This window comes from Parasteatoda tepidariorum, chromosome X1 (genome assembly GCF_043381705.1).
Source record: "Parasteatoda tepidariorum isolate YZ-2023 chromosome X1, CAS_Ptep_4.0, whole genome shotgun sequence".
Lineage (NCBI taxonomy): Eukaryota > Metazoa > Arthropoda > Arachnida > Araneae > Theridiidae > Parasteatoda > Parasteatoda tepidariorum.
Window position 1 is genome coordinate 76624821 of NC_092214.1, and position 26312 is coordinate 76651132.

The 26312-nt window shown below is 29.2% G+C and overlaps 1 protein-coding gene across 5 annotated transcripts in view; it reads left to right on the forward strand.

Annotated features, from left to right (window-relative positions):
• Nucleotides 1–26045, forward strand: part of LOC107443172 (phosphofurin acidic cluster sorting protein KrT95D) — a 36410-nt gene extending 10365 nt beyond the window's left edge. For 4 of the 5 annotated variants that reach the window (XM_016056951.3, XM_016056952.3, XM_043054295.2 and 1 more), the window contains one exon: nucleotides 12266–26045. In XM_016056951.3, the coding sequence (XP_015912437.1) occupies nucleotides 12470–15037 (2568 nt within the window). In that variant the 5' untranslated portion in view covers nucleotides 12266–12469 and the 3' untranslated portion in view covers nucleotides 15038–26045. Of the gene's footprint in view, nucleotides 1–12248 lie in introns of all 5 variants that reach the window. The other variant, XM_043054296.2, reaches the window with a different exon arrangement.
• The last annotated feature ends 267 nt before the right edge of the window (nucleotides 26046–26312 follow it).

Genomic DNA, 26312 nt, shown 5'->3' on the forward strand with positions numbered 1-26312 from the left:
TGTTTTAGACACTCATCCTAAAAGCTCTAAGTTTTAGATTTTTCCTTTTGTTTAATGTAGCATTTTATTTAAAATTTCGTTTCATATTTTCTTTCTGATTAATTTTTATTTGTTAATTTCATCCGTTAATTTTTAATTTGTATTGTGTAATTCTGTTCCTGTAAATAAAACGTGATATTTTATTGGCTATAAAAAGAACTTGAATCAAAAATATTGGAGGTAAGCAAATACTTGTATTAAATCAAGCTTTCCGCATATCTGTAACATTTATAATGCTTTTATATTTCGCATATACGTAACATTTAAACTGTACAACAAATAGATCTATTTAGTAAATTTGATTATTCATGCATAATTTTATTTATAATTCTCAATTTTTGTTCTCATTTTATGATTATGAAATCTGACTTAAAAATATTTGAAATTCTATACTGAAAATTGAAACAACTTTATTATAATTCAATCAGAATTGAAATATCTATATTACACTTAATTTTATATTAAAACACAAAAATTTCATAAATGAATAGCTGAGAGCATTTAATCATTCAAACTATCTTAGTATAAATGTGTAAGTGTAACTTAAAGTTTAACTATTTTTTAGAAAATTGAAAAAACTTTCTATTACTAACTTTCTTTTTTCGGGATCTTATTGCAAGGTAAGTTACTTATGATCTTGACAAATTTTTAACGATAATACTTCATTGCATAATCAAAAGTGGCGATGTATGTAACAGTTTTATAAAATTAAAACAAATGTCAACAAACCTTTAAATTATCATAAAAATTACTGAAATTGTTAATTAAAAAAAAAATTCAGTGCTTTCTAAGAATGATTTGAATCAGCTAAAATAGTTTTTTTTTTGTCTACATAATTTCGTATATATTTATAGCAGAGTCGAGACCCCGTTTTCATTAGCTATTATATGCATAGACCTTGTGAAGAAATCTTTAAAAAAAATATACGCCAACTGAAATTTTGTAAATAATGAATATTTTATCCAAGCGTAACAGATTAACAGGAAACCTTTACATTCACTTAATAAATAATATCAGTTTAAATTAAAATATCAGAATAGTATCGAACAGTTTCTAATCTGTAATGAAAAAAATTAATAACCAATAATAAATTTTTCGTAATAATAAATTCAATGTAATTCATAAATTTTCCGTATATTAAAGATTGTGACAACATGCTCTGAACTAAATAAAAAATAAAAATTATGCATTCAAAAAATAAAAATTGTGCATTCAAAAAATAAAAATTATGCATATGGTTTTCTTTAATTTTAAATGAATCAAATGAGTAATTTTATGTTTAACTTAGGAAAATTTTATTAAAATTCAGATCACTTAAAAACGAATCACAAAACAGATATGAAAAATTTATCATTGCAACTTCATTTAATTTTTCATAAATGATCTCAAAATTTTTATTTGTTAACCATAATCTTGTGTAAACAGTGTAAGCAAATAAAATTTGCGATAATTGCGCTGCACTAAATTAAGTCTGACACTGAATATAAAAAGAAATGAAGTTTAACAAAAGAGTAAACTATATTACAAATAATACTTTAATTCCAATTTGTTTAATTCCAAATTGAAGAGTTTGAAGATATTTTATGTTTTGACTTGTAGTATTCAACACCTTAATTATGATTTATCGTCAACACAAACTAATGAAAAAAAATCTTTGTTTAGCAAAATATTTTAAGATTATTAAAAATGTAAGGGGTAACATTTATTTCTCTTTAAAAATAAATTTTAAGTAGAAATTGCTTTAAACACATAATGCATTATACTGATTAAGTAACGAAAACTTTTTTTAAAGTCAATAAATTTAAAAGAATTAATTGTTTCTCTGATATTTAAATTTAATTTAGTGTGATTAGTAATTCTTTAAATGTTGAAATGCCCGCGGCCACTTTATCGAAATCCAAATTTTATAGTCCGTGATCTTACGAAACACGGATTTTTTTCATTCAATATTTATTTACGAAATATTATGAGGCTTTGTAACGATTTTTTTTTCTTGTGCTGTATATCTTTTGTATTTATTAAAAATTTTTTGTTACATTATTAAAGTTTTACACCTTCTACTTAATAATGTAGTTTAACAGGATATTATTGAAATAAACAAAAAGAAAAATTTGTGTGAAGATATATTCATTTACCGACTTCTGCGAGTGTACTATATATCTATGAGTAATTTTCGTTAAGTGCGACAGTTTAATATAACTGCCATTGAAATCTGATATCATAGAATAAAATAACAATTTTTTTTTAAAGTTTATTTAACACCATTATTATTAGCTTTTTGGAATGATTTTACACATTGTCATTTTCCTGCAGTCTCTTAATAATTAATATACTATAATTAATATAATACTACTATAATTATAAATAATTAATATGATACTAATAACTATATTATTCAATCTGAGCTGTTTAATAAAGTCTTGTGATTAATAACACAAATACTAACTAAAAATGAAATGGAACATGGAAGTAAAAGCTATAAAATTATAAATTGTAATTTTTCTGGCACTTGAATGCCAAGGAATAATTGGAAACTGCTAAATGCTTGCTTATTGTACACTGCTCTCTATAAGGTATTAATAAGAGTTATTTTAATAAACGAGTTTTTTTTTTTAAAAAAAAATATAGTATTTCAATCCAAAGGGTTAAAAAAAAAATCCTATGTGTCGTATTTTCTGAAACTGATCCATATATTCTACTTCGTAAAGAATTCATTTTTTTATATATTATTTTATCTGCTTAAACGCATTATAATTTGCGGTAAACAGATGAATTTTAGACAATAACGGTGGTTTTGTTTTAATGCTCTTTTTATTTGAATTTCGCTTTTCTCCCAATCGAAGGGAAGCGATCAACGACGTTTATGGCTTGTCTTTATTTTGATCTTCATTCAGATCACTGGTTGTGATTTTTAGCATTTAAATGAAGTTTACAGTGAAAACTTCTGTATTCGATTATTTTATCAAAACCAAAAAGAGTTTACTTGTATGTAGGTAATTGGTTTAATTAAATTACATCTAGATAATAAATTCCTCAATCACAAAACACCCCCCATGAAAAAACTATACCTACGTGCTTGGTTATAATGTTAATAACACACATAAGTTGCCAGTTTTGCTGGAAAGTGTACGTGTCTTCCAGACCTAGTCACAATTTTGTCGGGTTCCTTGGGAAAATGATTTTTTTCTGTATGCAAGGATTTGGAAATTCCAGGTTTTACAACCTGTAAGTTTGATTCAACCTTCTGTAGTAGGAATCAAATATGCTGGCTTTACACGGTCTATGGGCACAGTAGATTGCCTACCATTTAGTTGAATTGTAAGGTTTTTAGCTGACCGTTTCAAAACCTTATATGGACCTGTATAGGGTTGACATAAGGTAGGTTTTACACAACTCTTACAAGGCTGATTGTGCTCCAGAAAAAATCCGGATTTCCGGAAATCAAATTTTCAAAGGTGGAACTTTTACACAGTTTATTTTGTTTGTTCGTAAGGGAGAGTCAGAGATATACTTTATAAGCTTATATTCATGATTAATATTCATTTTTTATCAGTAAATAGTTGTTATAATCATAAACTCAAGAAAGAAACATATTTGTAAATTTTAATTACTTCTCCAGGTCATCATAGGTATGTGCAAATGGTATAGGTTTGTGTAAAGTTTTAATTATATTTTAAGTAAATTAAGAAATATTAAGAAAAAGGGAAAAAAAAACCTTGTTTAAATTTTTTTCTAATTTTTCAATTTAAACCGTTTTTTTTAAATTTTTTTACTCAAGAAATTTTCCGGAATTTTAACTTGGACTCACTATCACCCCTTCTCTTAAAAATACGTGAGAACAAGTGCTTAGTGAGGGATTAACATAAAATGTAGTTCGTTCATGCGCAGATGTTGCAATTGGATTCAATTCACGCATGGTGTTTCTAAGACGATCAACAAAAATGTCATCACATGGTGGAATAATGGATGTTTCTAGCATGTCGCTTAGAAGTTGAAGAGTTGTTCCGTATACCAGTTCGGCACACGATGCGTTGATGTCCTCCTTTACTGCAGTACGGATTCCTAAAAGGACTACTGGAAGTACTTCTATCCACTGTGAGTTTTCATGCACTTTTATAGATGATTTTAAGTGGCGGTGAAATCTTTGCACAATGCCATTTGAAATGGGATGGTATGCTGTTGTTTGAATTCGGTTTGTACCCAACATTCCGGAAAACTCATGATATAAAGATGATCGCACCTGAGAACCTTGATCTGTTGTAATTATCGAAGGGCACCTGAATCGAGATATCCAAGTGTGGAAAATTGCCCGACAGATGGTTTTGGCTTGCATGTCCACAATCGGTATGGCTTCTGGCCATCTTGAAAATCTATCAATCATTGTTAATAAGTAGCTGTAACCATCAGATGAAGGTAACAAGCCTACAATGTCGATGTGTATTTGTTGAAATCGAGCATCAGGTAAACTGAATGTTCCTAGAGGAGCTTTAGTGTGTCTTTGAATTTTAGAATGCTGACAAGGTTCACAGCATTTCACCCACTCTTTTATGTTTTTCTTCATATTTGGCTAAACATATCTGGCACAGATGAGCTTAGTAGTAGCTGTAATACCAGGATGTGATATGCCATGCAAGTGTTCGAAAATTTGTCTTCGAAATGTTGCCGGAATGAATGGACGTGGAGAACCATTTGAAATGTCACATATTAAGTCAGTATCTGTATTTTGACATGGTTTGAGTTCAAGATGAAGAGAAGAATTTTTATTTTGAAGAAAATCTTGGATTTCTGGATCAGTTTGTTGAGCCTTCGCCAGATCGTGAAAATTTTAGAAAATTCGATTTAGTAATTGAATTTAATTCTATACGCGAAAGTGTGTCAGCTACTATATTTTTGGATCCCTGTACATGTCTAAGGTCAGTTGAATATTGAGATATGAAATCTAAATGGCGTAGTTGTCTAGGGGAACATTTATCCGGATTTTGTTTCAATGCATAGATTAGTAGTTTTTGATCAGTATATATTTGAATTTCTCTACCCTCTAACATGTGTTTGTTTGAATTTTTTTATTGCCGAATAAATAGAAAATAACTTGTGGTCATAGGTTGACCATTTTTTTTTGAGAATTATTTAATTTCATCGAGTCAAAAGCTAAAGGCTCCCATTTCCCTTCTGAAAGTTGCATTAATGAAACCCCTATTGCAAAATCCGATGCCTCAACCCTTAAACTTAATTTTGCACCAGGAATAGGGTGTTTTAAGAGGGTTGCCTGTGCGATTGCTTCCTTTGCCTTTAAGAAGGATTTTACTGCGTTATCATTCCATTTTAATGGCTCAATTTTGACCTTAGAATGATTTTTCTTTTTGTTTTTATTTCTTTCTAAAATTTTATTAAAGGATTACTGATATCGGCGGCTTCTGGGATGAATCTGTGATAGAAATTTAACATGCCTGCAAATCTGCGAAGCTGTGTTAAATTGGAAGGTTGAGGGAATTCTAATATGCATTGTACGCGATGCGGTAGAGGTTCGATTCCTAATTCTGTTAATTTAAAGCCTAAGAAATTTAAAGAATTTTTAGTGAATGTACATTTTTCGACATTGATACAAAGACCATATTGTTCTAATCTTGCAAATAAATTCTTAAGGTTTTGTATATGTTCATTATGATTTTTAGACGCGATTAATATGTCGTCAACAAATGCATAAATATTAGGTAAATCTCTAGTGACTTCGTCAATAAATCTTTGGAATGTAGCTGCTGTGTTGCAGAGTCCGAACTGCGTGCGTGTACTTTCGAATAGTCCAAAAGGTGTACAAATGGCCGTTTTATGAATGTCATCAGGGTTAATTGGAATCTGGTGATAGGCCTTTACTAAGTCAAAGTGACTGAAAATTTTGGCGCCATGCAGTTCAGATGTGAAATCAGCTACACAAGGAATAGGATATTTTTCCTTCACCGTTTGTGCATTTAGTGCCCTAAAATCACCAACTGGCCTCCACTCCAGTGTTCCCTTTTTTGGGACCATGTGAAGTGGGGATGCATAGTTACTTCTAGATGGTCTTACGTGCCCTAACTCTATCATTTTTTAAAATTCTGATTTTGCAATTTTTAGTCTATCTGGAGCTAATCTGCGAGGTTTTGCTACTACTGGAGGACCTACCGTATTTATAAAATGAAGGGTGTTATGCTTTACGGGTTGATTGGGATCCGGTAATTTAGTAATTGAGGGAAATTCTGCTAAAAGTGAATGAATCACGGAATCACCTGATATTGTTTTAACTGAATGCAAAATTTTTTCCATAACATGACCTTTTGTTTTAAATTTAGTTCTCAAATCTCTAGACATTTATTGCGTAGATCAGGCACTAAAACAAAAGAGTGAAGGAAATCGGCACCTAAAATTGGCATCGTAATATAAGCAATAAAAAATGACCAAGAAAAAATTCGTCTTAATCCAAAATCTAAAGAAAGTGTTTTTTGTCCCTAAACATTAATTGGTGTAGAATTAGCAGTAAAAACTGTTTGCAGAGGATTATTTCTTTTTTGAATATAATTTGCCGGGAGAATGGACACGTCGGATACAGTATTGACCAGAAAAGACAAGTTTGTTGTCCGGTCTCGAATGACCCGGCGATGCAATGTTTGTGGCAAAGAACAGGTTGTGTCTATTCTTCGCTAACTCCGTTTTCCCGAAACTTACATGCCGCAACGCATTTTCCTGGTTTACATTTGTTTCCAAAATAGCGATGGTACCAGCAAACAGATGAATCTCGTTTTTTAACACTATTACTTCTGTTTCTGCGATTAGGAGAACGAGAGTGTGAAATTTCAAGCTTATCAATTCTTTCATAAATTTTTTTATTTGGCGAAATAATTTCTCTTCCATTGAATTTGAATCGTTTTCAGTTATAGAGTGGGTTTCCATGGGAACTGGCGTGACTTCTATTATCTTATCGGAAATGTCGGCTGCTTTTTCTAAAGTTAAATCTGAAACGGCTGCTAAAATCATTTGGACTGATGTCGGCAAACGCTGCAAAAATAATTCTAACATAAGCTTTTCAGGGACTTTTAATGTTTCTGCATGACGTTTCATAATCTTTAATAGTTCGAAGGCTTCCTATTACCCAGCTCTTCACCAGACAAAAGTTGGCGAATTTCTTGTTGCGATGATTCACTTGATTTAACAATTACTTCTGTTTTTAAATTATTGTAAGGATCTGTAGCATCAGGATTCATTAAAATACCTCGAATAATCGATGCAATCTCTGGCGGTAATTGAGAAACAATAATTATAATTGGTTATAGATTCTGCTATAGGTTTGGGAGATGCCAATCTAAATGTGCTTTCACACATAATAAACCAAAGAGCAGGATCTGATCTGTTATATACTGGTATTTGTACTGCACTTACCTCAGACATGGCGAAAGAAGTTTGAATGGCATCACAAGACTTTTTTTTTTCAAACTGAAATCAGAGTTAAACTAAACAAAATTCTTGATGGATATAATTAATATCAATTCAAATCGTCCGCATAGTCACCATTGAAGTGTTGTTTTATCACTTTAATACAAGATAGACTTATTCAGAAGGTTAGCAATATTTATTCACCATAGCTGTTCTATTTTTCATCCAGACTGTTGCCATCAACATACAAGAAATGATTTATAATCATCTTACTTAATCGATTCATTATCGATTAAGAATAATACTACAATGTAAAACATGATGTTATGAAAAGACGATTTATTATATGAAGAAAAGTTATTTTTATAAACCTTGTCAATAATAAGGATAAAAATCTACTTCAGTGGATGTAGTAAATGAAAATTTAAAAGGGAAAAAATAAGCATATGAATTTAAAAAATATCTAATTCAATATATTGATAATAGTCTTTATAATAATATTTGATCTTTTTGATTGCCAGGTGAATTTTAAAGTTTTTAATTTATAAAGTTATTTAATTAGGTAAAAAATCGTTAATCATAAGTGTTTTGATGCCTTTTTACACTCGCCTTCCTCAACAGTGATTTGTTTGTTTTCGAATGTTCGATTGTCAAAATTCTAACTCGCAACCTCTATATGTTCTTTTTTACGTTCACTTGGAACAAAATTTCTTAAGAGCGGTCATTCCGAATAGCCTGCATATTATTAAATTATATTATCAAATACATTAATGTTGTAATTTTGTGTTTAAAAGATATTTAAAATAATAGAAGATCGTTACTTTCAGTAACTTTTATTAACTTATTTTTAAAAAAAAATGTTAAGCTATTTTAGTTGGAAAGCTCAAGGCTCTATAAATTTTGAAATTTTTTACAATAAATATAAAAAGTACGCGACCATCATTTCTAGCACTTTATCATAAGACGATTTAATGGTTGCTCTGACAAAAAATTTTTTAATTAATTTTAATGCTTAATAATTAGGTGTTAAATTTTTTTTTTAACAATAACAAGAATCGATGGTACACATTTCTTGAAAAAAGAAAATTGTGACAAAATTCTGATATAATATAAAATTAATATTAACTATATAATATAGATGATTATTAATGCGGAATTGCTATAAAAAATTAAAAGAATTATTATAAAATCTATCTGGTAAGATTGCGTTCTGTTGCACATTTAATAAAAAATTGCGTTTTCTGTTGAAAATCTGACAAGAATTAGTAAGATAATTTACAGTTTTCATCAAATTTTAATGACCCAAGTATTCTTATCTCCCCCAAAAACGTAATTAAAAAGTGATAAAAAATTAAATGAAACTAAATTTTAAAAAATTTATTAGTGTATTTTAAAAATAAAGATTAAATATTATTCCGTATTTAAAACCGTTTTTTTAATGAAAAATCAAATATATGGAAGAAAATACTATAATATTAAATCAAGAAATTTTATTGGCTCTTTAAAAATGGGGAAATTCTGTAAAATTGTAACTTTAGGCTCTTTCATTTCTAAGGTTGCCGACCCCTGTGTTATGCCAATAACTTCCTGTCCAGGTACCTGCTAATACTGGGAGCTTGTGACGTCTTGTAACTTCCTGACCATAATATAGCTCAACCAAGAACAAAGTTATTTTAAAAGTTAGGCATCAAAAATGATTGGGTGAAATTTTTTTGGAGTCAAATTTAATTTTTTACTTGCAAATAGACTAACAACCACTTACTTTTAAGCCTACCTTCTTTATTTTGTATGAGTTATTACAACAAATATACAGTACTTACTCTATTGTCTATGGTTTGTCTAGGTGAGCCCAGCACAGACAAATTCAGCAGATATTTTCAGATTTGGCTCACATGAAAAAAAAAAAACTATCCAAACAATTTTCTTTGCAATTATCAAGTCAAATTGTTCTTTGAAATTATCTGCTTATTATTTATATATTTAACTTTGTAACTTTTTGTGCAAAATTATATGAATTAAAACATATCAGTAATTACATTTTTACAGACAAAATTTAATATAAATGAACTAAATGTGTGAAAAAAGTACACATTTAAAATTTTTGCTAAATTATATTACATTAATTGCCTAAAATATAAAATATGTGTTATATGCATACACAGTTACACTTATTGCATATAATTTATTTGGGTTGTTAACTCCAGGGGTGCAGATTATGTCTGGTTGCATAAACAAGGTTTGGGGTCAGGCAGCCCGGGTGAATTTTTTTATATATTTAAATGAAAAAATAGCAAAAAATTTTTCAATTTTTTTTTGACAATTCACTGTCTTTTTTTCAAATCTCGTTTTTCCTGACTATTCCCAGGGCTTACGAATCTGTCATTTTACTTCCAGAAGTTATCATTGTTCATTTCCGAATTTTCATTCCATATTCTAAATTTAATGAGATCAGAGTTTAGAAAAAGATTAATACAAATTAATTTTTTTATTTGGTTTTTATTTTTTAAAATGTCATGTTCTTATAAGGCGTGGCAAAGCTTTGTCGCGTTTTTAATTAAATGCTCCTAATTTTTTTCTTATTTAATCCACTTTTTTAAATTATGAGTTTAAAAAAACAAACAAAACTAACGTCTCAATTTTGGATTCTAACGGATGTTTCATAATTATATTTGGAATAATTTAATGCTAGTTTGATGGTTTTTGTATTTCCCTCTCACTGGCACAGCCAATTATGTTAATAATTTACTAAACTATGATTTCAAAATTCTGATTATTTTTTAAATGATTAAATTCAGCTTAACTATTATTCCTACTATATTATTTAATAAAAAATAACCGTATTATAATCGTTTTCTTATTTCCATTTTTTTTTCTTAGTAAAGTATGGGGATATATTTTTCATATCTCTTTCATCTTCTGTACACTGATAGGCGTGTGCAATACATTTCCCCCGCCCCCTCGTGAATCAACGAGAAAACAAAATCAGCCTGCCATTTCCTTAAATTTGATTGACGGCAGCTTACCAAATAAACAATGATTCTTTTGGAGGCACAGGAAAAAAATAAAACATTTGTCCATTCCCTGCCCCCTCTTGAGCTAAAGATCTTCAAGGTCACAGAAGAAATGAAGTTTCTCTGGACAAATGGGGAGAAAAATCCCCCCTTCCCCCACATTTTCCTCTACTCAACTTAAGGAGGTGTCCAATTTCCGCTTTTTTTCTTAATCATTCTAGTTCAAAATGGCGGGAAAACTGAGCAGATTTTTTCCAGGTTTTCTGGATACCGTATAAATGGTTATTTACTGTACTATATCTTATTCTTATATTTAGTATCTTAATATGCTTGTAGACTATATTTGAAAACCCCTACTAATCACTGGATGAAATTATTTTTTTACCATTGAAAAAACCCATGGTGCTCTGTTTTTTCTTAAAAGCGCAAGTTTTAGTGAATCCTGTGCAGTTGTCGCTGTATTAATTGCCACACTTAATTACCGTGGCAATTTGATTACTTATCTAGCCGCAAAATTAAAATTTCAAGAAATCCAAAACTTTATTTACTATCCATAAATTTACTATAATTATAAATAATTGATTCTAACTAATTTGTATTGTTTAACATATTAGAGAGATTTAAAAAGGAATTTTTTAACTTTTTTTAAAAAACTTAGTAAAATAATTTTCTCTTGGCTCAGAGAAAGCTGCATTCCAATGTATATCATATGCCAGTTGATATAAGAGTTAAATTTTATTGGGTATTGGTGAAAATGCATATTTTACTTGCTGCAGAATTTAAATGATATTTCAGATGTAGCTGAGTGCTACTAAAAATTTAATGTGTGGTCTGGTAATGTGCTTGATGGTATATGATATCCCAAGAAACACTTTCCTTAATTATTTTTTTTACTAAACTTTAATTTTAATTATATATAGAATTATTCTATTGTAGTTGCTTGACTGGAAGGAACGAAATATATATATATAAGATATATTTCTTTAGTCTCAACATACAGAATATCACTTTAGTTGCAAGTCTGCTTTTTTAAAAAAAAAAAATCGGTTTTCTTAAGTTTAAGAAGCTTCTCCATTATCATATAACCTCTCAAAAAGGTCAAGAATCCAAATCTGTTAAAAAAATATATATGTTTCTTTAGACTAAGTATGTTGTGTTGGATGTCGTAACATAAAATATCCTCTGCACTAATTAAGCTGTAACCAAGGTATAACACAATGTTGTACCCTGGACCAATTTTTCTTTCTTGAATTTTTTTTTATTTGCTGAAGTGTATGATATTATTCATTGACAAAAATGTATTTCTCGCAAAATTTCTGAGTTATTTGAATTAATATATTTTGCATAAAAGTGTAAAAAGTCAAAATTTGTTGAAGGTTCAACACTTCCTTATTCTCATCTGTGATATTTTGTTTGTAATTTTTATTCCAACTCAAACAAGCATTAAAATAAAGAAATAGTCAAATTTTTTTTAAATTAACCATCATCTTTGTTATATGGTGAATCAAAGATTTTTGAAGGAAACTATCCAGCATTTTAGTTTTTTCCATATGAGGATTTTTTTCCTTCTGCAAGGTGCTTTCCAAAAATTAATATTTTTTTCTTTATTTCTATCTTCACTACATATTGGGTATTCACTGTATTATTTAAGTCCCACGAAACTTCTTCTTAAAGCACCTAATTTTATTGTTTAATTTTTTTTTAACTGTGCTGTTATTTAAAAAGTTTTATGACTCTTTTGTGCAAATTCATTTTGAAATATGTTAAATTATGATATTTTTTAATTTTTATTAGGCTATGTTTTTTTCTAGGTTCCTGTGAAGCAGTTAATTTCATGGAAGTTGATCAAAATTTCTATTATTTCACTTTAAACAATGAACGCCACTGGGATATTATATCCCAATCAGTATTCAATGTTGCATAATATTTATCTAATTGAAAACATAAAGTATATGTGTAGGTAAAACTGTTAATAATTGCTTTTCAAATCAAATTTCAAAATTAGTCGCAATAACATGGCAGAGAAACCAAGCAAGCCCTCAAATGTTTGGGGGAAACCTGTGCCAATGAAATTGTTTGCTGCCTGGGAAGTTGATCGCACCCCACCTAACTGTATTCCCAGACTGTGTACTTTAAATTTGACACGGCTTGTACTTTTAAAGCCTGTTGTTGGTGAAATGAACTCTGTCACTATAGCAGTAAAAATGCAAAGCTCTAAACGAATTTTGCGCTCTAATGAAATTTTAGCTCTGAATAATGGCCTTATTGATACTGAGCTAGATTTAACATTTTCTTTGCAATATCCACATTTTTTAAAGCGTTGTGGAAATAATCTTCAAATAATGCTTCAACGAAGGAAACGGTATAAGAATCGAGCAATTCTAGGCTTTAAAACTCTTGCTTGTGGGATTATTAACATGGCTGAAGTTCTTCAAAGGCCTATGGATAAAGAATTAGAATTGCACTCAAACAATAAAGAAAAAAGTGAAGTTATTGCAAAAGTATTAATGTATGCAATTTCTAGTCAGCCAGTCGATCATGAAGAAATAGATAGGCAAAAGTCATTACGAGGGATGGAAAGAACTGTTGAAGTTGATAATTTTTCAGATGAAGAAGAAGAATATACATCGAATGAAGATGGTTGTGACAGTGAACCTGTTGTTGAAGATTCTGGAGCTGCAGTAGATTCATTAAACCATTCTCATTTGCGAAAATCGATGAATCCTAAACTTTTCCAGAATGTAGATCGTCCTGATCCTGCAGAAAGAAATATAAAGCAGAAAATCATTGCCTTACTTAAAAAATTCAGAATACCTGAAGCTGAGGTATCTGATTCTGAACAATATCAAGAAGAGCTTGAACAAGAGCTTATTTCTCAGAATCCACAAGAATTTGAAGATCTCATTGATGAACTAGAAAGTATGAGTGATAGTGGTCCCGATGTTGATGACATCAGTATTTCTTCTACACCAAAACCTAGTTTACGGCCATTTTTTTCATCAGGAACTTTGACTGCTATTGATAAAAACAACATGCCTATGATTAGTGACGATAGCTCTAAGAAAACTGATGATAATCATGAATCGGGCACTGATCAAGAAAATACTGATACTAGTCAAACTGCAAGTCCACCAAAGTCATTAACAATGGAAGAAAAAAAAACTTTTTCTCCTTCAGGCTTAGAAAAAGATAAGAAGGCTAAATTATTTGCAAGAGAAAAAAGCTCATCCAAAGATAAACGAACATCAAATGCGAAAGAAGGCCGTGAAAAATTGACTTATGAAAAATCTGCATCGAAAGATTCAGAATGCAGTCCTCAGAAAACTGTCCTTGAACAATTAGCTAAAATATTTCCTACTGATGATTCAATTCCTGATCATGTAATTGTTGTTAATGCAATTGACGTTGTTGGTAACTGTTTGGCTGTTCAATTAATTGATAGAAATGAAAATGTCATTACTATCTTATCAAATTCTGATTTACGAGCTTCATTTTCTTGCTTAATGAACAAGATCCAGAAGTTTTGTAATTGTAATTCACGAGCACCACAAACAATAAAAATTGGTATTTTGGGACATGATAGTTTTTTTAGTTCTGTTTTACGCTTGTATGTTGAACATTTTTCTACGAAACCATCAGAATGGCAAGCTTATGTAAAATTTTGCCTTATTCCTTTATCATCAAGCACAGTGTCAAAATCATTAAGTAGTATTGATAATGCATATTCTAATGTGTTTATGGATTCTTCTTGGAAAGATCTGTTGGATCATTGTAGTGAAACTTCTTCGACACCTGAAATTGAATTAACTGTTAATCGAATCATGCATTTTATCAACAATGCCTCTTATTTGTGGCAAATGGCAATAGCTGAAGCTATGGTCACTTATAAAGAAAAAAGTTCTGACGAAGAATCATCTCAAGTTTTTATTCCCTTTGTCACTGATGTTAAAATTGGTATAATGGAAAGTGTGACCCAAACTACATCTGTTGATTCTGAAGAATTAACTGCAAATTTAACAGTCCCAGGCAATTCTCCACCATGTACAATAACTGAAAAAGGACCGCGAGAAAGTACAACTCCTCCAAGTTCTCCAAGTATTTCAAGTGCATTTTTAGGAAATACTTCTGGATCTGCTGTGATGTCTGCATTTGGAGAAACAATGGATCTTCAACTTGATTATTGGATTATGCCACAAAAAGGGGAGGCAAATAAAAAAACAGAATCTTCAAAATTGAGCTTGAAAACCACCTTTCGAAATTTGCATGTATCACGTACTAGTAGCCCTGTTGAACCTGGATCATCATCTCTTACTCTTACCTATGTTACCAAAGAAAAGAAACAGAAGATTATGAGGCTTGGTAAGAAAAAGGAAAAAGAAAAAGAGCTAGACAACCGTTATCAGCAAGTGGAAGGTATTCATAGGCTTATATGCTCTTGCCGGACCTTACAAACACCTCTCAAAGTAACTATAGATGGAGTTGAATGGAGTGGTGTGAAATTTTTTCAGCTCACTTCTCAGTGGCAGACACACATTAAGTACTTTCCCGTTGCATTATATTCTATGATAGAGCATCCATGTTAAATAGCTTTATGTTACTGCTTTTAGTGCCAAGTGCAAAGAAAAAAAAAATAGAGACTTGCTAAATCTATGTCAATATTTGCTTTTATCCCTGGATTCAAAATGTCTTCGTTTTCTTACTCTTTAGGTAGCAAATAATTTCTGTTATTTCTCTGATGAACAATTATATGTAGCTGAATAGAGTTTGATGTTTGAACTTTTATGGGAAGTTTGCAAAAATATTTTGTTATTGCTTTAGAGTCTGAAGTGTTTCTTACTGTTTATGTAGTAGTAGTCCTGGTGTTTTAAATTTGCTGATGTCTGTGATAGATTGCTGTTTCGATGGCTGTATTTCTTAAAAATATGACTAATATTTAAGTATCACAAAATTTTTGAAGTTTGCTTATAAAATAATTTTACTATTTTTATAATCCTCATAAACACATTTTATGCTGTTACACCCACTTTTATTTTTTGATGTTTGTACATTTTCTGTTAGTTTTATATGAGATTCAAGGCAAGGTGCAAGACTGAAGTGTGTATTATCTAACTTTATTTTGTGGGTGTTAAACATTATTTCAAAATTTATGTATCTTGCAACTTTGTTTGCGAGGTATTTTTTTTCTTTCTTTTTTATCTTCAACATACTATATTATAAATTGCACAATATATCCTTTATATACATATGTTAACTGTATAAGCTTAATTTAGTTTGAAATACCAAAAATATGTATTTCAATTATAGAATAGCAAATACTTTGCATGCCAAGTCAAATTAATACCTGATTGCATAGTGTCATGTATAAAATTAACTGCAATTAATTGTAATATGATACTAATTTCTTTAAAAAACTTTGTCATATTGGGTATTATATTTGTCACTATCCATGAAATAAACTGATGCAATAACTCACAAATATCTATCACTTTTTCATATATTTACATTAGTTTTAAAAGTGTGAGGTGCCACAAAATCTAATAACTTAATATCCATCAGCAATTAGGGAGATTATCAAAATATTTATTGATGTTGAAATATATTTGTTCATGTATGTGTTAATAGATTTGTTGTTAATATACTCACTTGATGTGCTTCATGTAATGATCTTTATATAGCAATTCTTTTTATTCAACACAGCAATTTCAAAGTTGAGCATGTATTTGTATTAGTTTGAAAATGTGCATGAACATTGTTTTGTACCTAAGTGTGAAATTATCAAACAGTATTCAAAAATAAGTAAGGTATGGAAACTTGATATAATTTTTAGGATAAAATTCAGGACTATTAACATCTTTTTAACAACATATGAGAAAAACTTAAGAGAAAAAGTAAAACTTAAGAAAACCAGGATTTCTGAAGCTTTAGAACATTGAAAATTGTGTTTTAACTAGAAAAGATTTTTTATACTGCATCTGTGAAATATTAAATAAAACCCACTGAAATATTTCTTGGAGTTTTATGTTATCTCATCTTCTTCCCTAACAAGTATTAAAGTCCTTGAAAAGATCTCTTTTGAAAAAGCTTAAAGGATGGTGGTAATTCATTACATATTGCTCTGTAAATTTGTATTCAACTGTCATCTATAAAGAGTAATATTAGACTTAAACAATAAGAATCAGTCAATAGCTTATTCTGCATACAAAATGTTTTCAGGTACTTCAAAAAAGCTTATTTTATATTGTAACATAATGAATTAAGTACCTTTATAAATTTGTTTTCAAATTAAAATATAATGAAATTATTTTGTACTTCTCTTATTTTATTGAAGAAAAATTGAGCCTGTGCATAAGTGTTTAATAATTTTCATATAATTTCTGCTGTTTTGGATGTTAGGTGCAGGATTTTTTTCTTTCTACTTAGCATTATTTTTTCTTATTAATTTTTTTCCCATATGAATACAAACATGCTTTTATAGGGACAAAATTACTGAATGCATGAATTAGGCTAGAAATTATACTTTTGCTATTTAAACATTACTGATTTTCTTTGTGTTTATCAAATTTGATGAGACATAAAAATATATTTGGTCAAATTTTTTTATAAAATGTTCAATATCTCTGTTGGTTATGTAGTTTCGTTATTTTAATTATTTTCAAATTTTTTAATATTTTGAATAACTTTTAAGCTATTGAGATGAAAATCCTCTGGTCAAATTACACATTTATGGAAATCGTGATGTTGAAAATATATTTTTAAAAATTTTTCGGTTAATAGTTTACATTTCCACTACTTTTTTGATAATTTCCTTTGTTTTGATAGAAATTCAATTTGTGTTCAGATAATTTTTGAAACTTGTTGCTTATTTTACAAAAAAAATTTATTTTAAAAGATTTAATGTTTTTTTGGAAATTTATGGAATTTTTTTTCTTGATTTTTTTGTTCTTTTTGTTAACATAACTGTAATTTTTTTAAAAATCTTTTTGAGCTACCATTTTAATTCTTTCATGTATAAATATTGCCTTATAATTCATAGGCTATTTAACATGTTCTTTTGCCAAATTGCATGATTTCTGTGTGACAAAATTCTTCCTTACAGTTTGAGTTTATAAGATAAGTCAAATGGAAGTAAGATTCATATTATCCAATTATTTTTGCAGAAAATAAATTTTCTCATGACTATTACATATTCTTTATTAATATATTTAACAATTTTAATAAAAGCTAAAATAAGAAAATTTAACTTTGATTTTATTTTTATGGATTACTCCTCTTTAATGAAAAATATGGTGTACCCACCTGCTCTTGGCTGGCATTGAACATGTTAACATTAGATCAGTAGATTTACAGTATATCCATAGTACAGTAGATATATTTTTATAGTAGTTGAATATAAAATGTGCAGTTCTATGTTTTAGACAAATAATATCATTGGCAATATACCAAAACCACGATTCTTCCAATGTTCACTTATTTTTTTGTTTTGTTTGTCTCTTGGTCAACTACACTATGCCAAAGAGCCTAATGTGGATGTCACACCTAAGTAACCTAGAATAGTATATGATTTTACTTATCGTATATGGAATAGTAAACCTTTATCTCAATACTTTTTACTGCATTTGTGGTTTTGGCACAATGCTGAAGATATGCTTGTTTAAGCTATTTTTTAAGAAGTTATCCCTTAAGTCTTGCCCTTTACATTCCTGAGTGCTTTGGAATAGTTTCCAGATATTTTTTATCTGTAAATCAATGACTTATAAATTTCTTAGGTAAGCTTAATTGGGTTATAAAAATGATCAAATAAGAATCTCATAGTTTTCCTGTAATTCTAATATTTCTTCGTTAAAAGGTTTACAAATGAGTGTTTAAAATATTCGATTTGTTTTTCGCCTTTAAATTTACTTCTGCAATTTTTTTTGTTTACATTTAAAACTATGCCTAAACAAGCATTAAGATATTGAAGACCTTGTTTGATTGTTAATGTACTACAGTCTTTCACTTAGTGTAGTTGTATTGTTTACTTCTTCTCTTTTGACTTGATAAAGCCTTCCATTTTGACTTAGGTTTTTATTTTTCATATTTCTTCCTAGTTTGGTGTAATGTAACTTTAAATAAGTAATAAGCTTTATAGCACCGAAACCATTGTTTGGAATTAAGTACTCTCAAATCTTTACTTTTGCGAAATTTCCTTTTTGGCTCAAATGTTTTTTTGCCTTTTTTACAACCTTTTTTTTTTATTTAATGTTAATTCTGTGTAGAGGAATCCCAGTGGTATGTTCAGTTCAGATCACCCACTCTAATCAAACAAGATCTATTGAAAGTTGCGGTGAAATAAACAAGTCATTGAAATTTAAAATGCTATAATCTTTATTTTTGTGAATTTAAAAAAAAAAAATTTATTTGAATTTATAGTTTGACTTTGCTGTTATTAAAACCAAATGCAATATTTCTGTTTTTTAAAATAATGTAAATAATCATTTATTCTGCTAGCATACATAGTTAGAAAGAAGAGATATAAGCACAATTAAGAAATAAGTTAAAAGAAAGAAAAAAACCTGTGCATTCCAGATAGTTGAGCTATTTGTACTCGAAAGCATTTTAGTTTAAATAATTCTAAATTATTTTTAAAATTTGTAATATATTAATGTTAGATTTTTTTTTATTTCATAGAAAAAAAGCAATAAAGGGATTAAAAAAATTAAAATCTTAAGTCTTATATATATATATATATATGTCTGTATGTTTAAAACAAGGCACCAGGTTTTTATCTATGGCAGGTGTTCCTTATTTTTTCTTTAAATAGATTAAAAGTAACATCTCTATTTTCTCCATTTCAAGTTTTTTTTATATTCTAGTTACAAATTTTGATATTAACCCCAAGCATTAGTATAAAAGCTTGTCATTTATCTATGACATAATTTCTTTTTTCCTGATGCATTTTACCATGCTTCTAATAAATACATTTTATTTCTTTACTTATCCAGTGGTACCTGCTTTATGTATCACTTATGTTTGAAGCCTACATTTTAATTTAATGTTTTAAGGTTTTCAAGCCAAAGCTTTTTTCTCTGTATTAGTATTGGTTTTTCACGTTCTTTACTTTTCATATTTGTTGATAAAAAAACTAAGTTTGTTAATTTGCAATTAATTTCCGATTTAATCTGAATAATTGACAAGCTTTAAGCATAGAAAGATTACTTTGTACTACTTATTTACTTCTTTTTTTTTCTGTCTAGTTTCACGTGTATCGGGATTTAGTTATAAACTAGATTTTGTCAGATAATTATATCATGATTTTAAAATGTTTTATGATGACTTATTTCAAGTATTTTTTACTCTGTGGCATCTCACTTAACTTTATTTTCTGAGTATTTACGCTTCACTTACTAGAATAACATCACTAATATGTTAAAATTTGTTCATTTTTAAAATATTTATCTTAAAATATTTCCTTATTAGTTCATTATATGCTTTATGAAATGATCGATCTTCTTATTCAGTTCATTTGCCTTATGTTTTATTAGCTATCATTTTAAAATTACATATCATTTTTATATATGACTTTATACTTTATTAATTTTTTTTAGACAATGGTTGTATCATTGTTATTGTAGTTTTATCATTTTAAATAGATATTATTGTTCTTTGTTTTAAATGCTAGTCAAAGAATTTATTGTTGATAAAAGGAAATAATTTTTTTACTCTTAATGATTGGATTACTTTTAACATCTTTAATTTTGGAATATACCTCTTTATTCCAAAAGACATTTACATGAGGTTTTGTTATTTGATGATTCAATAGTATTGTCTATTCATTTAATGAATCCCCTTCAAATTTTTCTTTGTGATCAAAAAGGTTATAATTATTATATATTTCTTTTTTCTTCTCGTTTTTTAAATATTGGTGAGATCTTTGTGCTTTGCATTCCTTTGTTCATTAATAATTTTATGTCTTATCATAACCAATTTTTTTTCTTTGACTAAAATATTGCATTTCATGTGTAAGTTTCTGATGACTAAAGTTGCTACTTTATAGTGTAACAGTTTTCTTTATTAAATTGTAATCCTATGTATCAGAAATGATGAATATAAAAAAATATGATGCAATGAAATCTAACTTTATAAATACATTTTCATTGTAGACATTCTACATTTACCCTACAGCTTCCTTAGAACATAATTATTATTCATTTCTTCGCAAATAACTGGGTATGTATAACAACCTGTAATTTGCCCTCTAAAGAGCTCTTCCTTTTCAAGGTGGACACTTTTTGCATTTACAGTGTAACGTCTCATATCCGGACGTCCCTTTTCCGGAAGGATCGATTTCCCGGACACTTTTTAACAATCAAAATAAACAAACATCTCTTCATCTTCCCCTTTCTTTAAAAAAAAAAAAAGAAGTCTTTTGACGCGTTTTCTCTTCTAACTTGCACTGAACCCCTGATTTATGCATTGAACCCATAAATCACAAAAGGGAAGAGAAGATCTACCAAGACCATTGAGTGACCGTTAGCGACGCTCCTACTCTGGAATGCAGGAAAAGGAGATTTCTTTTCAAAAGACCGCAACTGCGTCCCCTCTTTTCCTATGCAGCTGGCTTGTAAAAGAGGCATTTCCTGGAACCTTTTTATTGAAAGTAAAGGGTAAACGTGGCAAGCGTTAACATGGAGGGGGAGTCAAAATGGAACATTTGAATAGGTCTAAAAGGATACACGTCCTTGAGAAACATTCGTTCTTCCCCATACCATGCAATATTTAGGAGGCGGGGGAAAAAGGGGGTAATATTCTTTCTTTAGCAGATTCTTTCAGTCATACAAGAAAAAATAAAGAGAACCCCATCGGCGTGCCCCACCTTTATGCTTGATTGATAGCCACTGATTGGAGAGAAAACAATAATTTGTCACTTCACCACCCTCAACTTGAATGATCTCCCTCTACACTTATTTTCTTTCACAAATAAGGAAGAAATGAATTTTTCTCCTCCACCTACCCACCTTAATGAATGACGGGAATTTCCCTTTCTTGCTTGAATCGTTCTAGTTAAAAATGGCGGATTATTATTTTCATAACTGTCAATTTTTTTTTATTTTTCTATATTTTAAGCAATAACTTTTTTTCTTTCTAATATTTCATATTTGATTGATTGGATAATCTAATACTAGAACATTATTCCCCTTAAAAATAATGTTTATTTATTTTTGCTTCTTAGATTTAGATCATTTTAAGCTTTGTTCCAGAATGAAGTGATTTTCCTCTTCCTGCTTGAATCATTCTAGTTCAAAATGGCGGATTAATATTTTCATAACTGTCAAATTTTTTCGTTTTCTATATTTTTAGCAATAATATTTTTTTTCTAATGCATATTTTATGATTGATTGATTAGATATTCTAATACTAAAACATCATTCCCCTTAAAAATAATGTTTATTTATGTTTTGCTTCTTAGATTCAGATCGTTTATTAGATCATTTGAAGTTTTGTTTACCTTGGGGTCAATTATACAAAAAAATCTATTATACAGACTTCTGGAAGTCCCACTGATTCCGGATATGCGACTTTACACTGTATTAATAATCAAGCAAATATAATTTTCAGACTAGCTATGAGTTCATGGGCAAAATAATGAAAAAAATACTCTATGTCTAGGAAAAGAAATGAGGAATAAAAGTTCAGGTTCAATACTTTTTATAGCTTTTGACTTATAAGATTGATTGTATAGTGAATTATTAATTGAGCACTTTGTAACACCTAACATTTCTCAGACAGGTTCACAAGAAGTTAATATCAATTTGTCAGGTATATCTTACTTCCAGTTTGTATGGTATTGTAGTTTACTGTATAAGTGGAAGTATATATGCAATTGACTCTTATTGTTCATCATTAGTATGTATCCTCTGTTGTGCAAGAGATACCTGGTGCATTCCTTTGTTAAGTTTTAATATTTCCATTGTTGAAGCACATGATACTGCAAAAGGCTTGATTTAAAAAAAAACAAACATTTTCATTCTGAAACAAATTCATTTATTTTTAATTGGCTTAAGAATATCTAAGCATACTGTTAACATAGCATGGGCACCATCATATATTAGGCCAAGTATTGTTGATTCTCGGATTTGCACAAATACTTCAATTGCTTCTGTCATTTCGAATATCACACTGTGATGTTTGTTTGGGTCATTTTGAAATGCCACGCTATTTTCCTTCTAAAAACTAGAAATATGGGTTAAAATCTTTTTTTATGAAGACATTTAAAAAAAATTTCACTAAAGATGTGTTAAAAATAAAATACTGCATATTAAGTGCAATCAACATTTGATTATATTTAAAGGTAAAAAAGGAAACAGGTAAAAATTAAAAAAGGAAAAACTTTTTATTTGAAAGCCTAACCCCCCTGAAAAAATAAAAAATTACCTTTGCTTTATATTTAAGCAATAAAAACGTAACCACGAGAAAAAAAATGTTAAACAAAAATCTTTTTATTTCATATTTGAATAAATGAAAAAAAATAATAAAAGGTAAGAACCAGCAACAATTTAAAAAGAAAACTCCATCTTTGGTAACGAGAAACATATCCAAGACGCATTTCTGTAATAACTAATTGTTTTACTGAAGAACAATCAGAGTTCAGTAACCTTGGGACATGCTGGAGATGAAAGAAAGAGATGAAAGTTCATATCAATGTCTCTGTGCAATAACATGAAAAGAAATTGAAAGTAGGTTGTTTAAATGTATTTTCAGGGTGACAAAATAACATAGATATTTTTCTTTTAATTAACTTTTTGTTAGGCATGATTTTTCTAGTGAATAGTCCTGCAAGGTGCATCACACTTTTCCTTGCATTCTGCTTTAGATGCATAAATATGTGTTACATGTTTTATTTAATGCCAATAAAGGATAACTAAATTTTAATTATTTGAGATTCGATCAATGATGAAAATTTATATTCAGATAGCTCCTCTTTGGCCAGCCAGTATGCAGTTTTCAGTTCTTTTTTAATTGAGCTTTAATTTTTGTATACTGCTGTTTCTGTACTTTTCCTGATGAGAAGGACTGCTGTTTTACAATAAAGATAGCTATACAGTGCTGTCCTGGAGCACCATCATTAGTTGTCATGCTCACTTTTCTGAAAACCGTACACTTTTGAAAATTCATTCAACTTGTTGTAAATGTATTCTTCATTTTTTGCTTTACAGCACACCTGAATCAAATTGCTATTAATTTAATACTATATCAAAAAGTTAGCAACAAAAAAGAATTATAAATGTTCATTTCTCAATTTGTTATAAATTTTTAAAAAATAACACAGTGTGACCAGTAATGGTCAGCAATTCATTTTCATTTCATAAAGTGTGTCTTTGAACAGCCTTGCTAAAAANTAACTAAAAAAAAAAAAAAAAAAAAATTCTAATTTCATAAGTAGTGCTGTTCAAAAAGTTCATATAAATCTTTTTATGATTAAATAAAAACAATGTAATGTAATTTTTTTTAAAATTTTGTTTCAAAAAATTTACAGTACTATATTTTTAGTTTGAGTGCCCTTCTCTAAAGCAGATGATTAGTTTTTTTCCCCTGGAATGGACAAATATGAAAATTTCATTGTATAAAAATTTTAGTGCTTTGGGACAATCTGTATTAACATTTATAGCTTTGGGAAAATACTTATGTGTTAATAAATTAAGCCTCTTGATTTTTAAAAAATTCAGCCCACTTGTGTAAATTTTTCTCCTCTATAATTACTCGGTTACTTGTACTTGACAGAAGTTGTGCTGTGGAACGGCAAAATTAAAATGTTAAAACTACATGTATTTTAAATATAAAATAGGGCACGAAATATCTAATTTATTTCAAACCTTAGTGGTAGTATTGTAACATTCAAGTACAAATAATAGTTAGGTAAATTTTTTAATATCAAATTACTTTTTAATAAATAAAAGGGTATGTTTGGAATTTAAGTGGTCTGGTATAATGGAACACCTTTTTGCCTAGTTATTCAATGGATCAAACCTAATTGACAGGAAAATGTTTTGCACAATTTTGCCCAATAAGCTGAACTTAAGTCAACAGCAGAAGTTTTAGATTTATGTATAAATATTGTGCTATTATTCTTATTTTATGTTACATTGCTGAAAGCTTATATATATATATATAAATTCAAAATGAAGATGAAACAAAGGTAAATTACAGACATATGAAAAAAGGGGGAAAAAGAAAAAAAAAATAATAAAAATAACAAACAATTACTATTCCCCCCCCAGTTGTTCGTTATTTTAAAGAAAGTTGTTGTTTGTTATTTAAAAGAAAAATAATTATAATAAGAATAACAAACAACTGGGGGAAGAAAAAAAATTATTTTTTCTTCCCCCAGTTGTTTGTTATTATTATTTTTCTTTTTCCCCCTTTTTCATATGTCTAATTTACCTTTGTTTTATCTTCATTCTGAATTTATCTTTTTCTATTTACTTGCAGCTTATGCGCAATAAATGATACTTGTTGTTTTTCTTAATTTTTTTCGTGTTTTTTAGTATTTATTTTGCTGTATATATATATTGATAAAAAGAATGCAATATTGTAATTAAATCAATATAAAATATTTAATAAGTGTTGTAACTCATCAGCAGCCAACAACACCACATACCTTTTACAACTCCAATTCAAAATATTAGAATAATGATAAATAAAGCACATAGTGGTTTGAGATATGCATTTATTTTGGTAAAAATGAATACCTGAGAATTTTGAAGTGTGTTATCACATTTTACATGTTTAGTAGATGAACATAACATAAATAAATTATTATGATATTGCAAAAGTTTTTACAATGAATTTTTTCTAAAAATTCAAAAAATTAGAATAATTTTCACAGTGGTTCAAAAAATTAGAATAATATGAACAAAAATAGCATAATTCATTTAAATGAAATCTGCATGAATAGTTAATACTTAGTGGCATCTCCCTTAGCTTTAATAACGTCACGCAAACGATTTTGCATACGATGCACTACTTTTTTGCAGTCATCTTTGCTGATAGTTGCCCAAACGGATTTCACGCTTTCTATGAGTTCATTTTTGTCCTTTCGAGCTAAATCCTGAAGGCATTTCTTCATTACACCCCATATATTCTCGATGGGGTTCAAATCGGGTGAATTGGCCGGCCAAGGAAGTAATTTGACTTTATTAAGCCAAGTAGTGGTGGCATTTGACGTGTGGCAAGATGCAGAGTCTTGTTGGAAGATAAAAGTCATCCTCAAATAGATCTTCCGATGACGGAATCATAAAATGTTCAAGTACCTCCTTGTATACTTCAGAATTTACCCTTCCTTTCAAAATGCACAGCTTTCCTAAGCCCTCAGCACCCATACACCCCCAAATCATTACAGAAGTGCTAAACTTCACTGAGCGTTTCAAGCAATCTGTGGTAAAAGCTTCTTGCTTGCAACGCCAAACGCAGACACCCTGATGACCGTGGGAAACGCAAAACATTGATTCATCGCTAAAAAGTACGTTATTCCTGTCCTGAATACCCCATTGCAATCTGTCTTTGCACCACCTCACTCTGGCTCGTTTTTGCTTGCGTGTAAGTAGCGGCTTTTTCTTAGGCACACGTGATTGAAAATCAAGTTCATGGAGTCGTCGTATTGTGGTAGATGTTGAGGCATCCACTCCTTGTTCTCTCCACTTTCTACTTATGAATCTCAAGCTCTTGAAGCGATTTTTAGTGACGACACGTTTCAGCATTCTGTCTTGTCTCAGTGTGGTTATTCGTTTACGACCACTATTTGAGCGATTATTTTTAAAACTTTGATTTGTAGAATAATCTTTTAAAATTTTACTTACAGTTCCTTGAGAGCAATTCACTTTT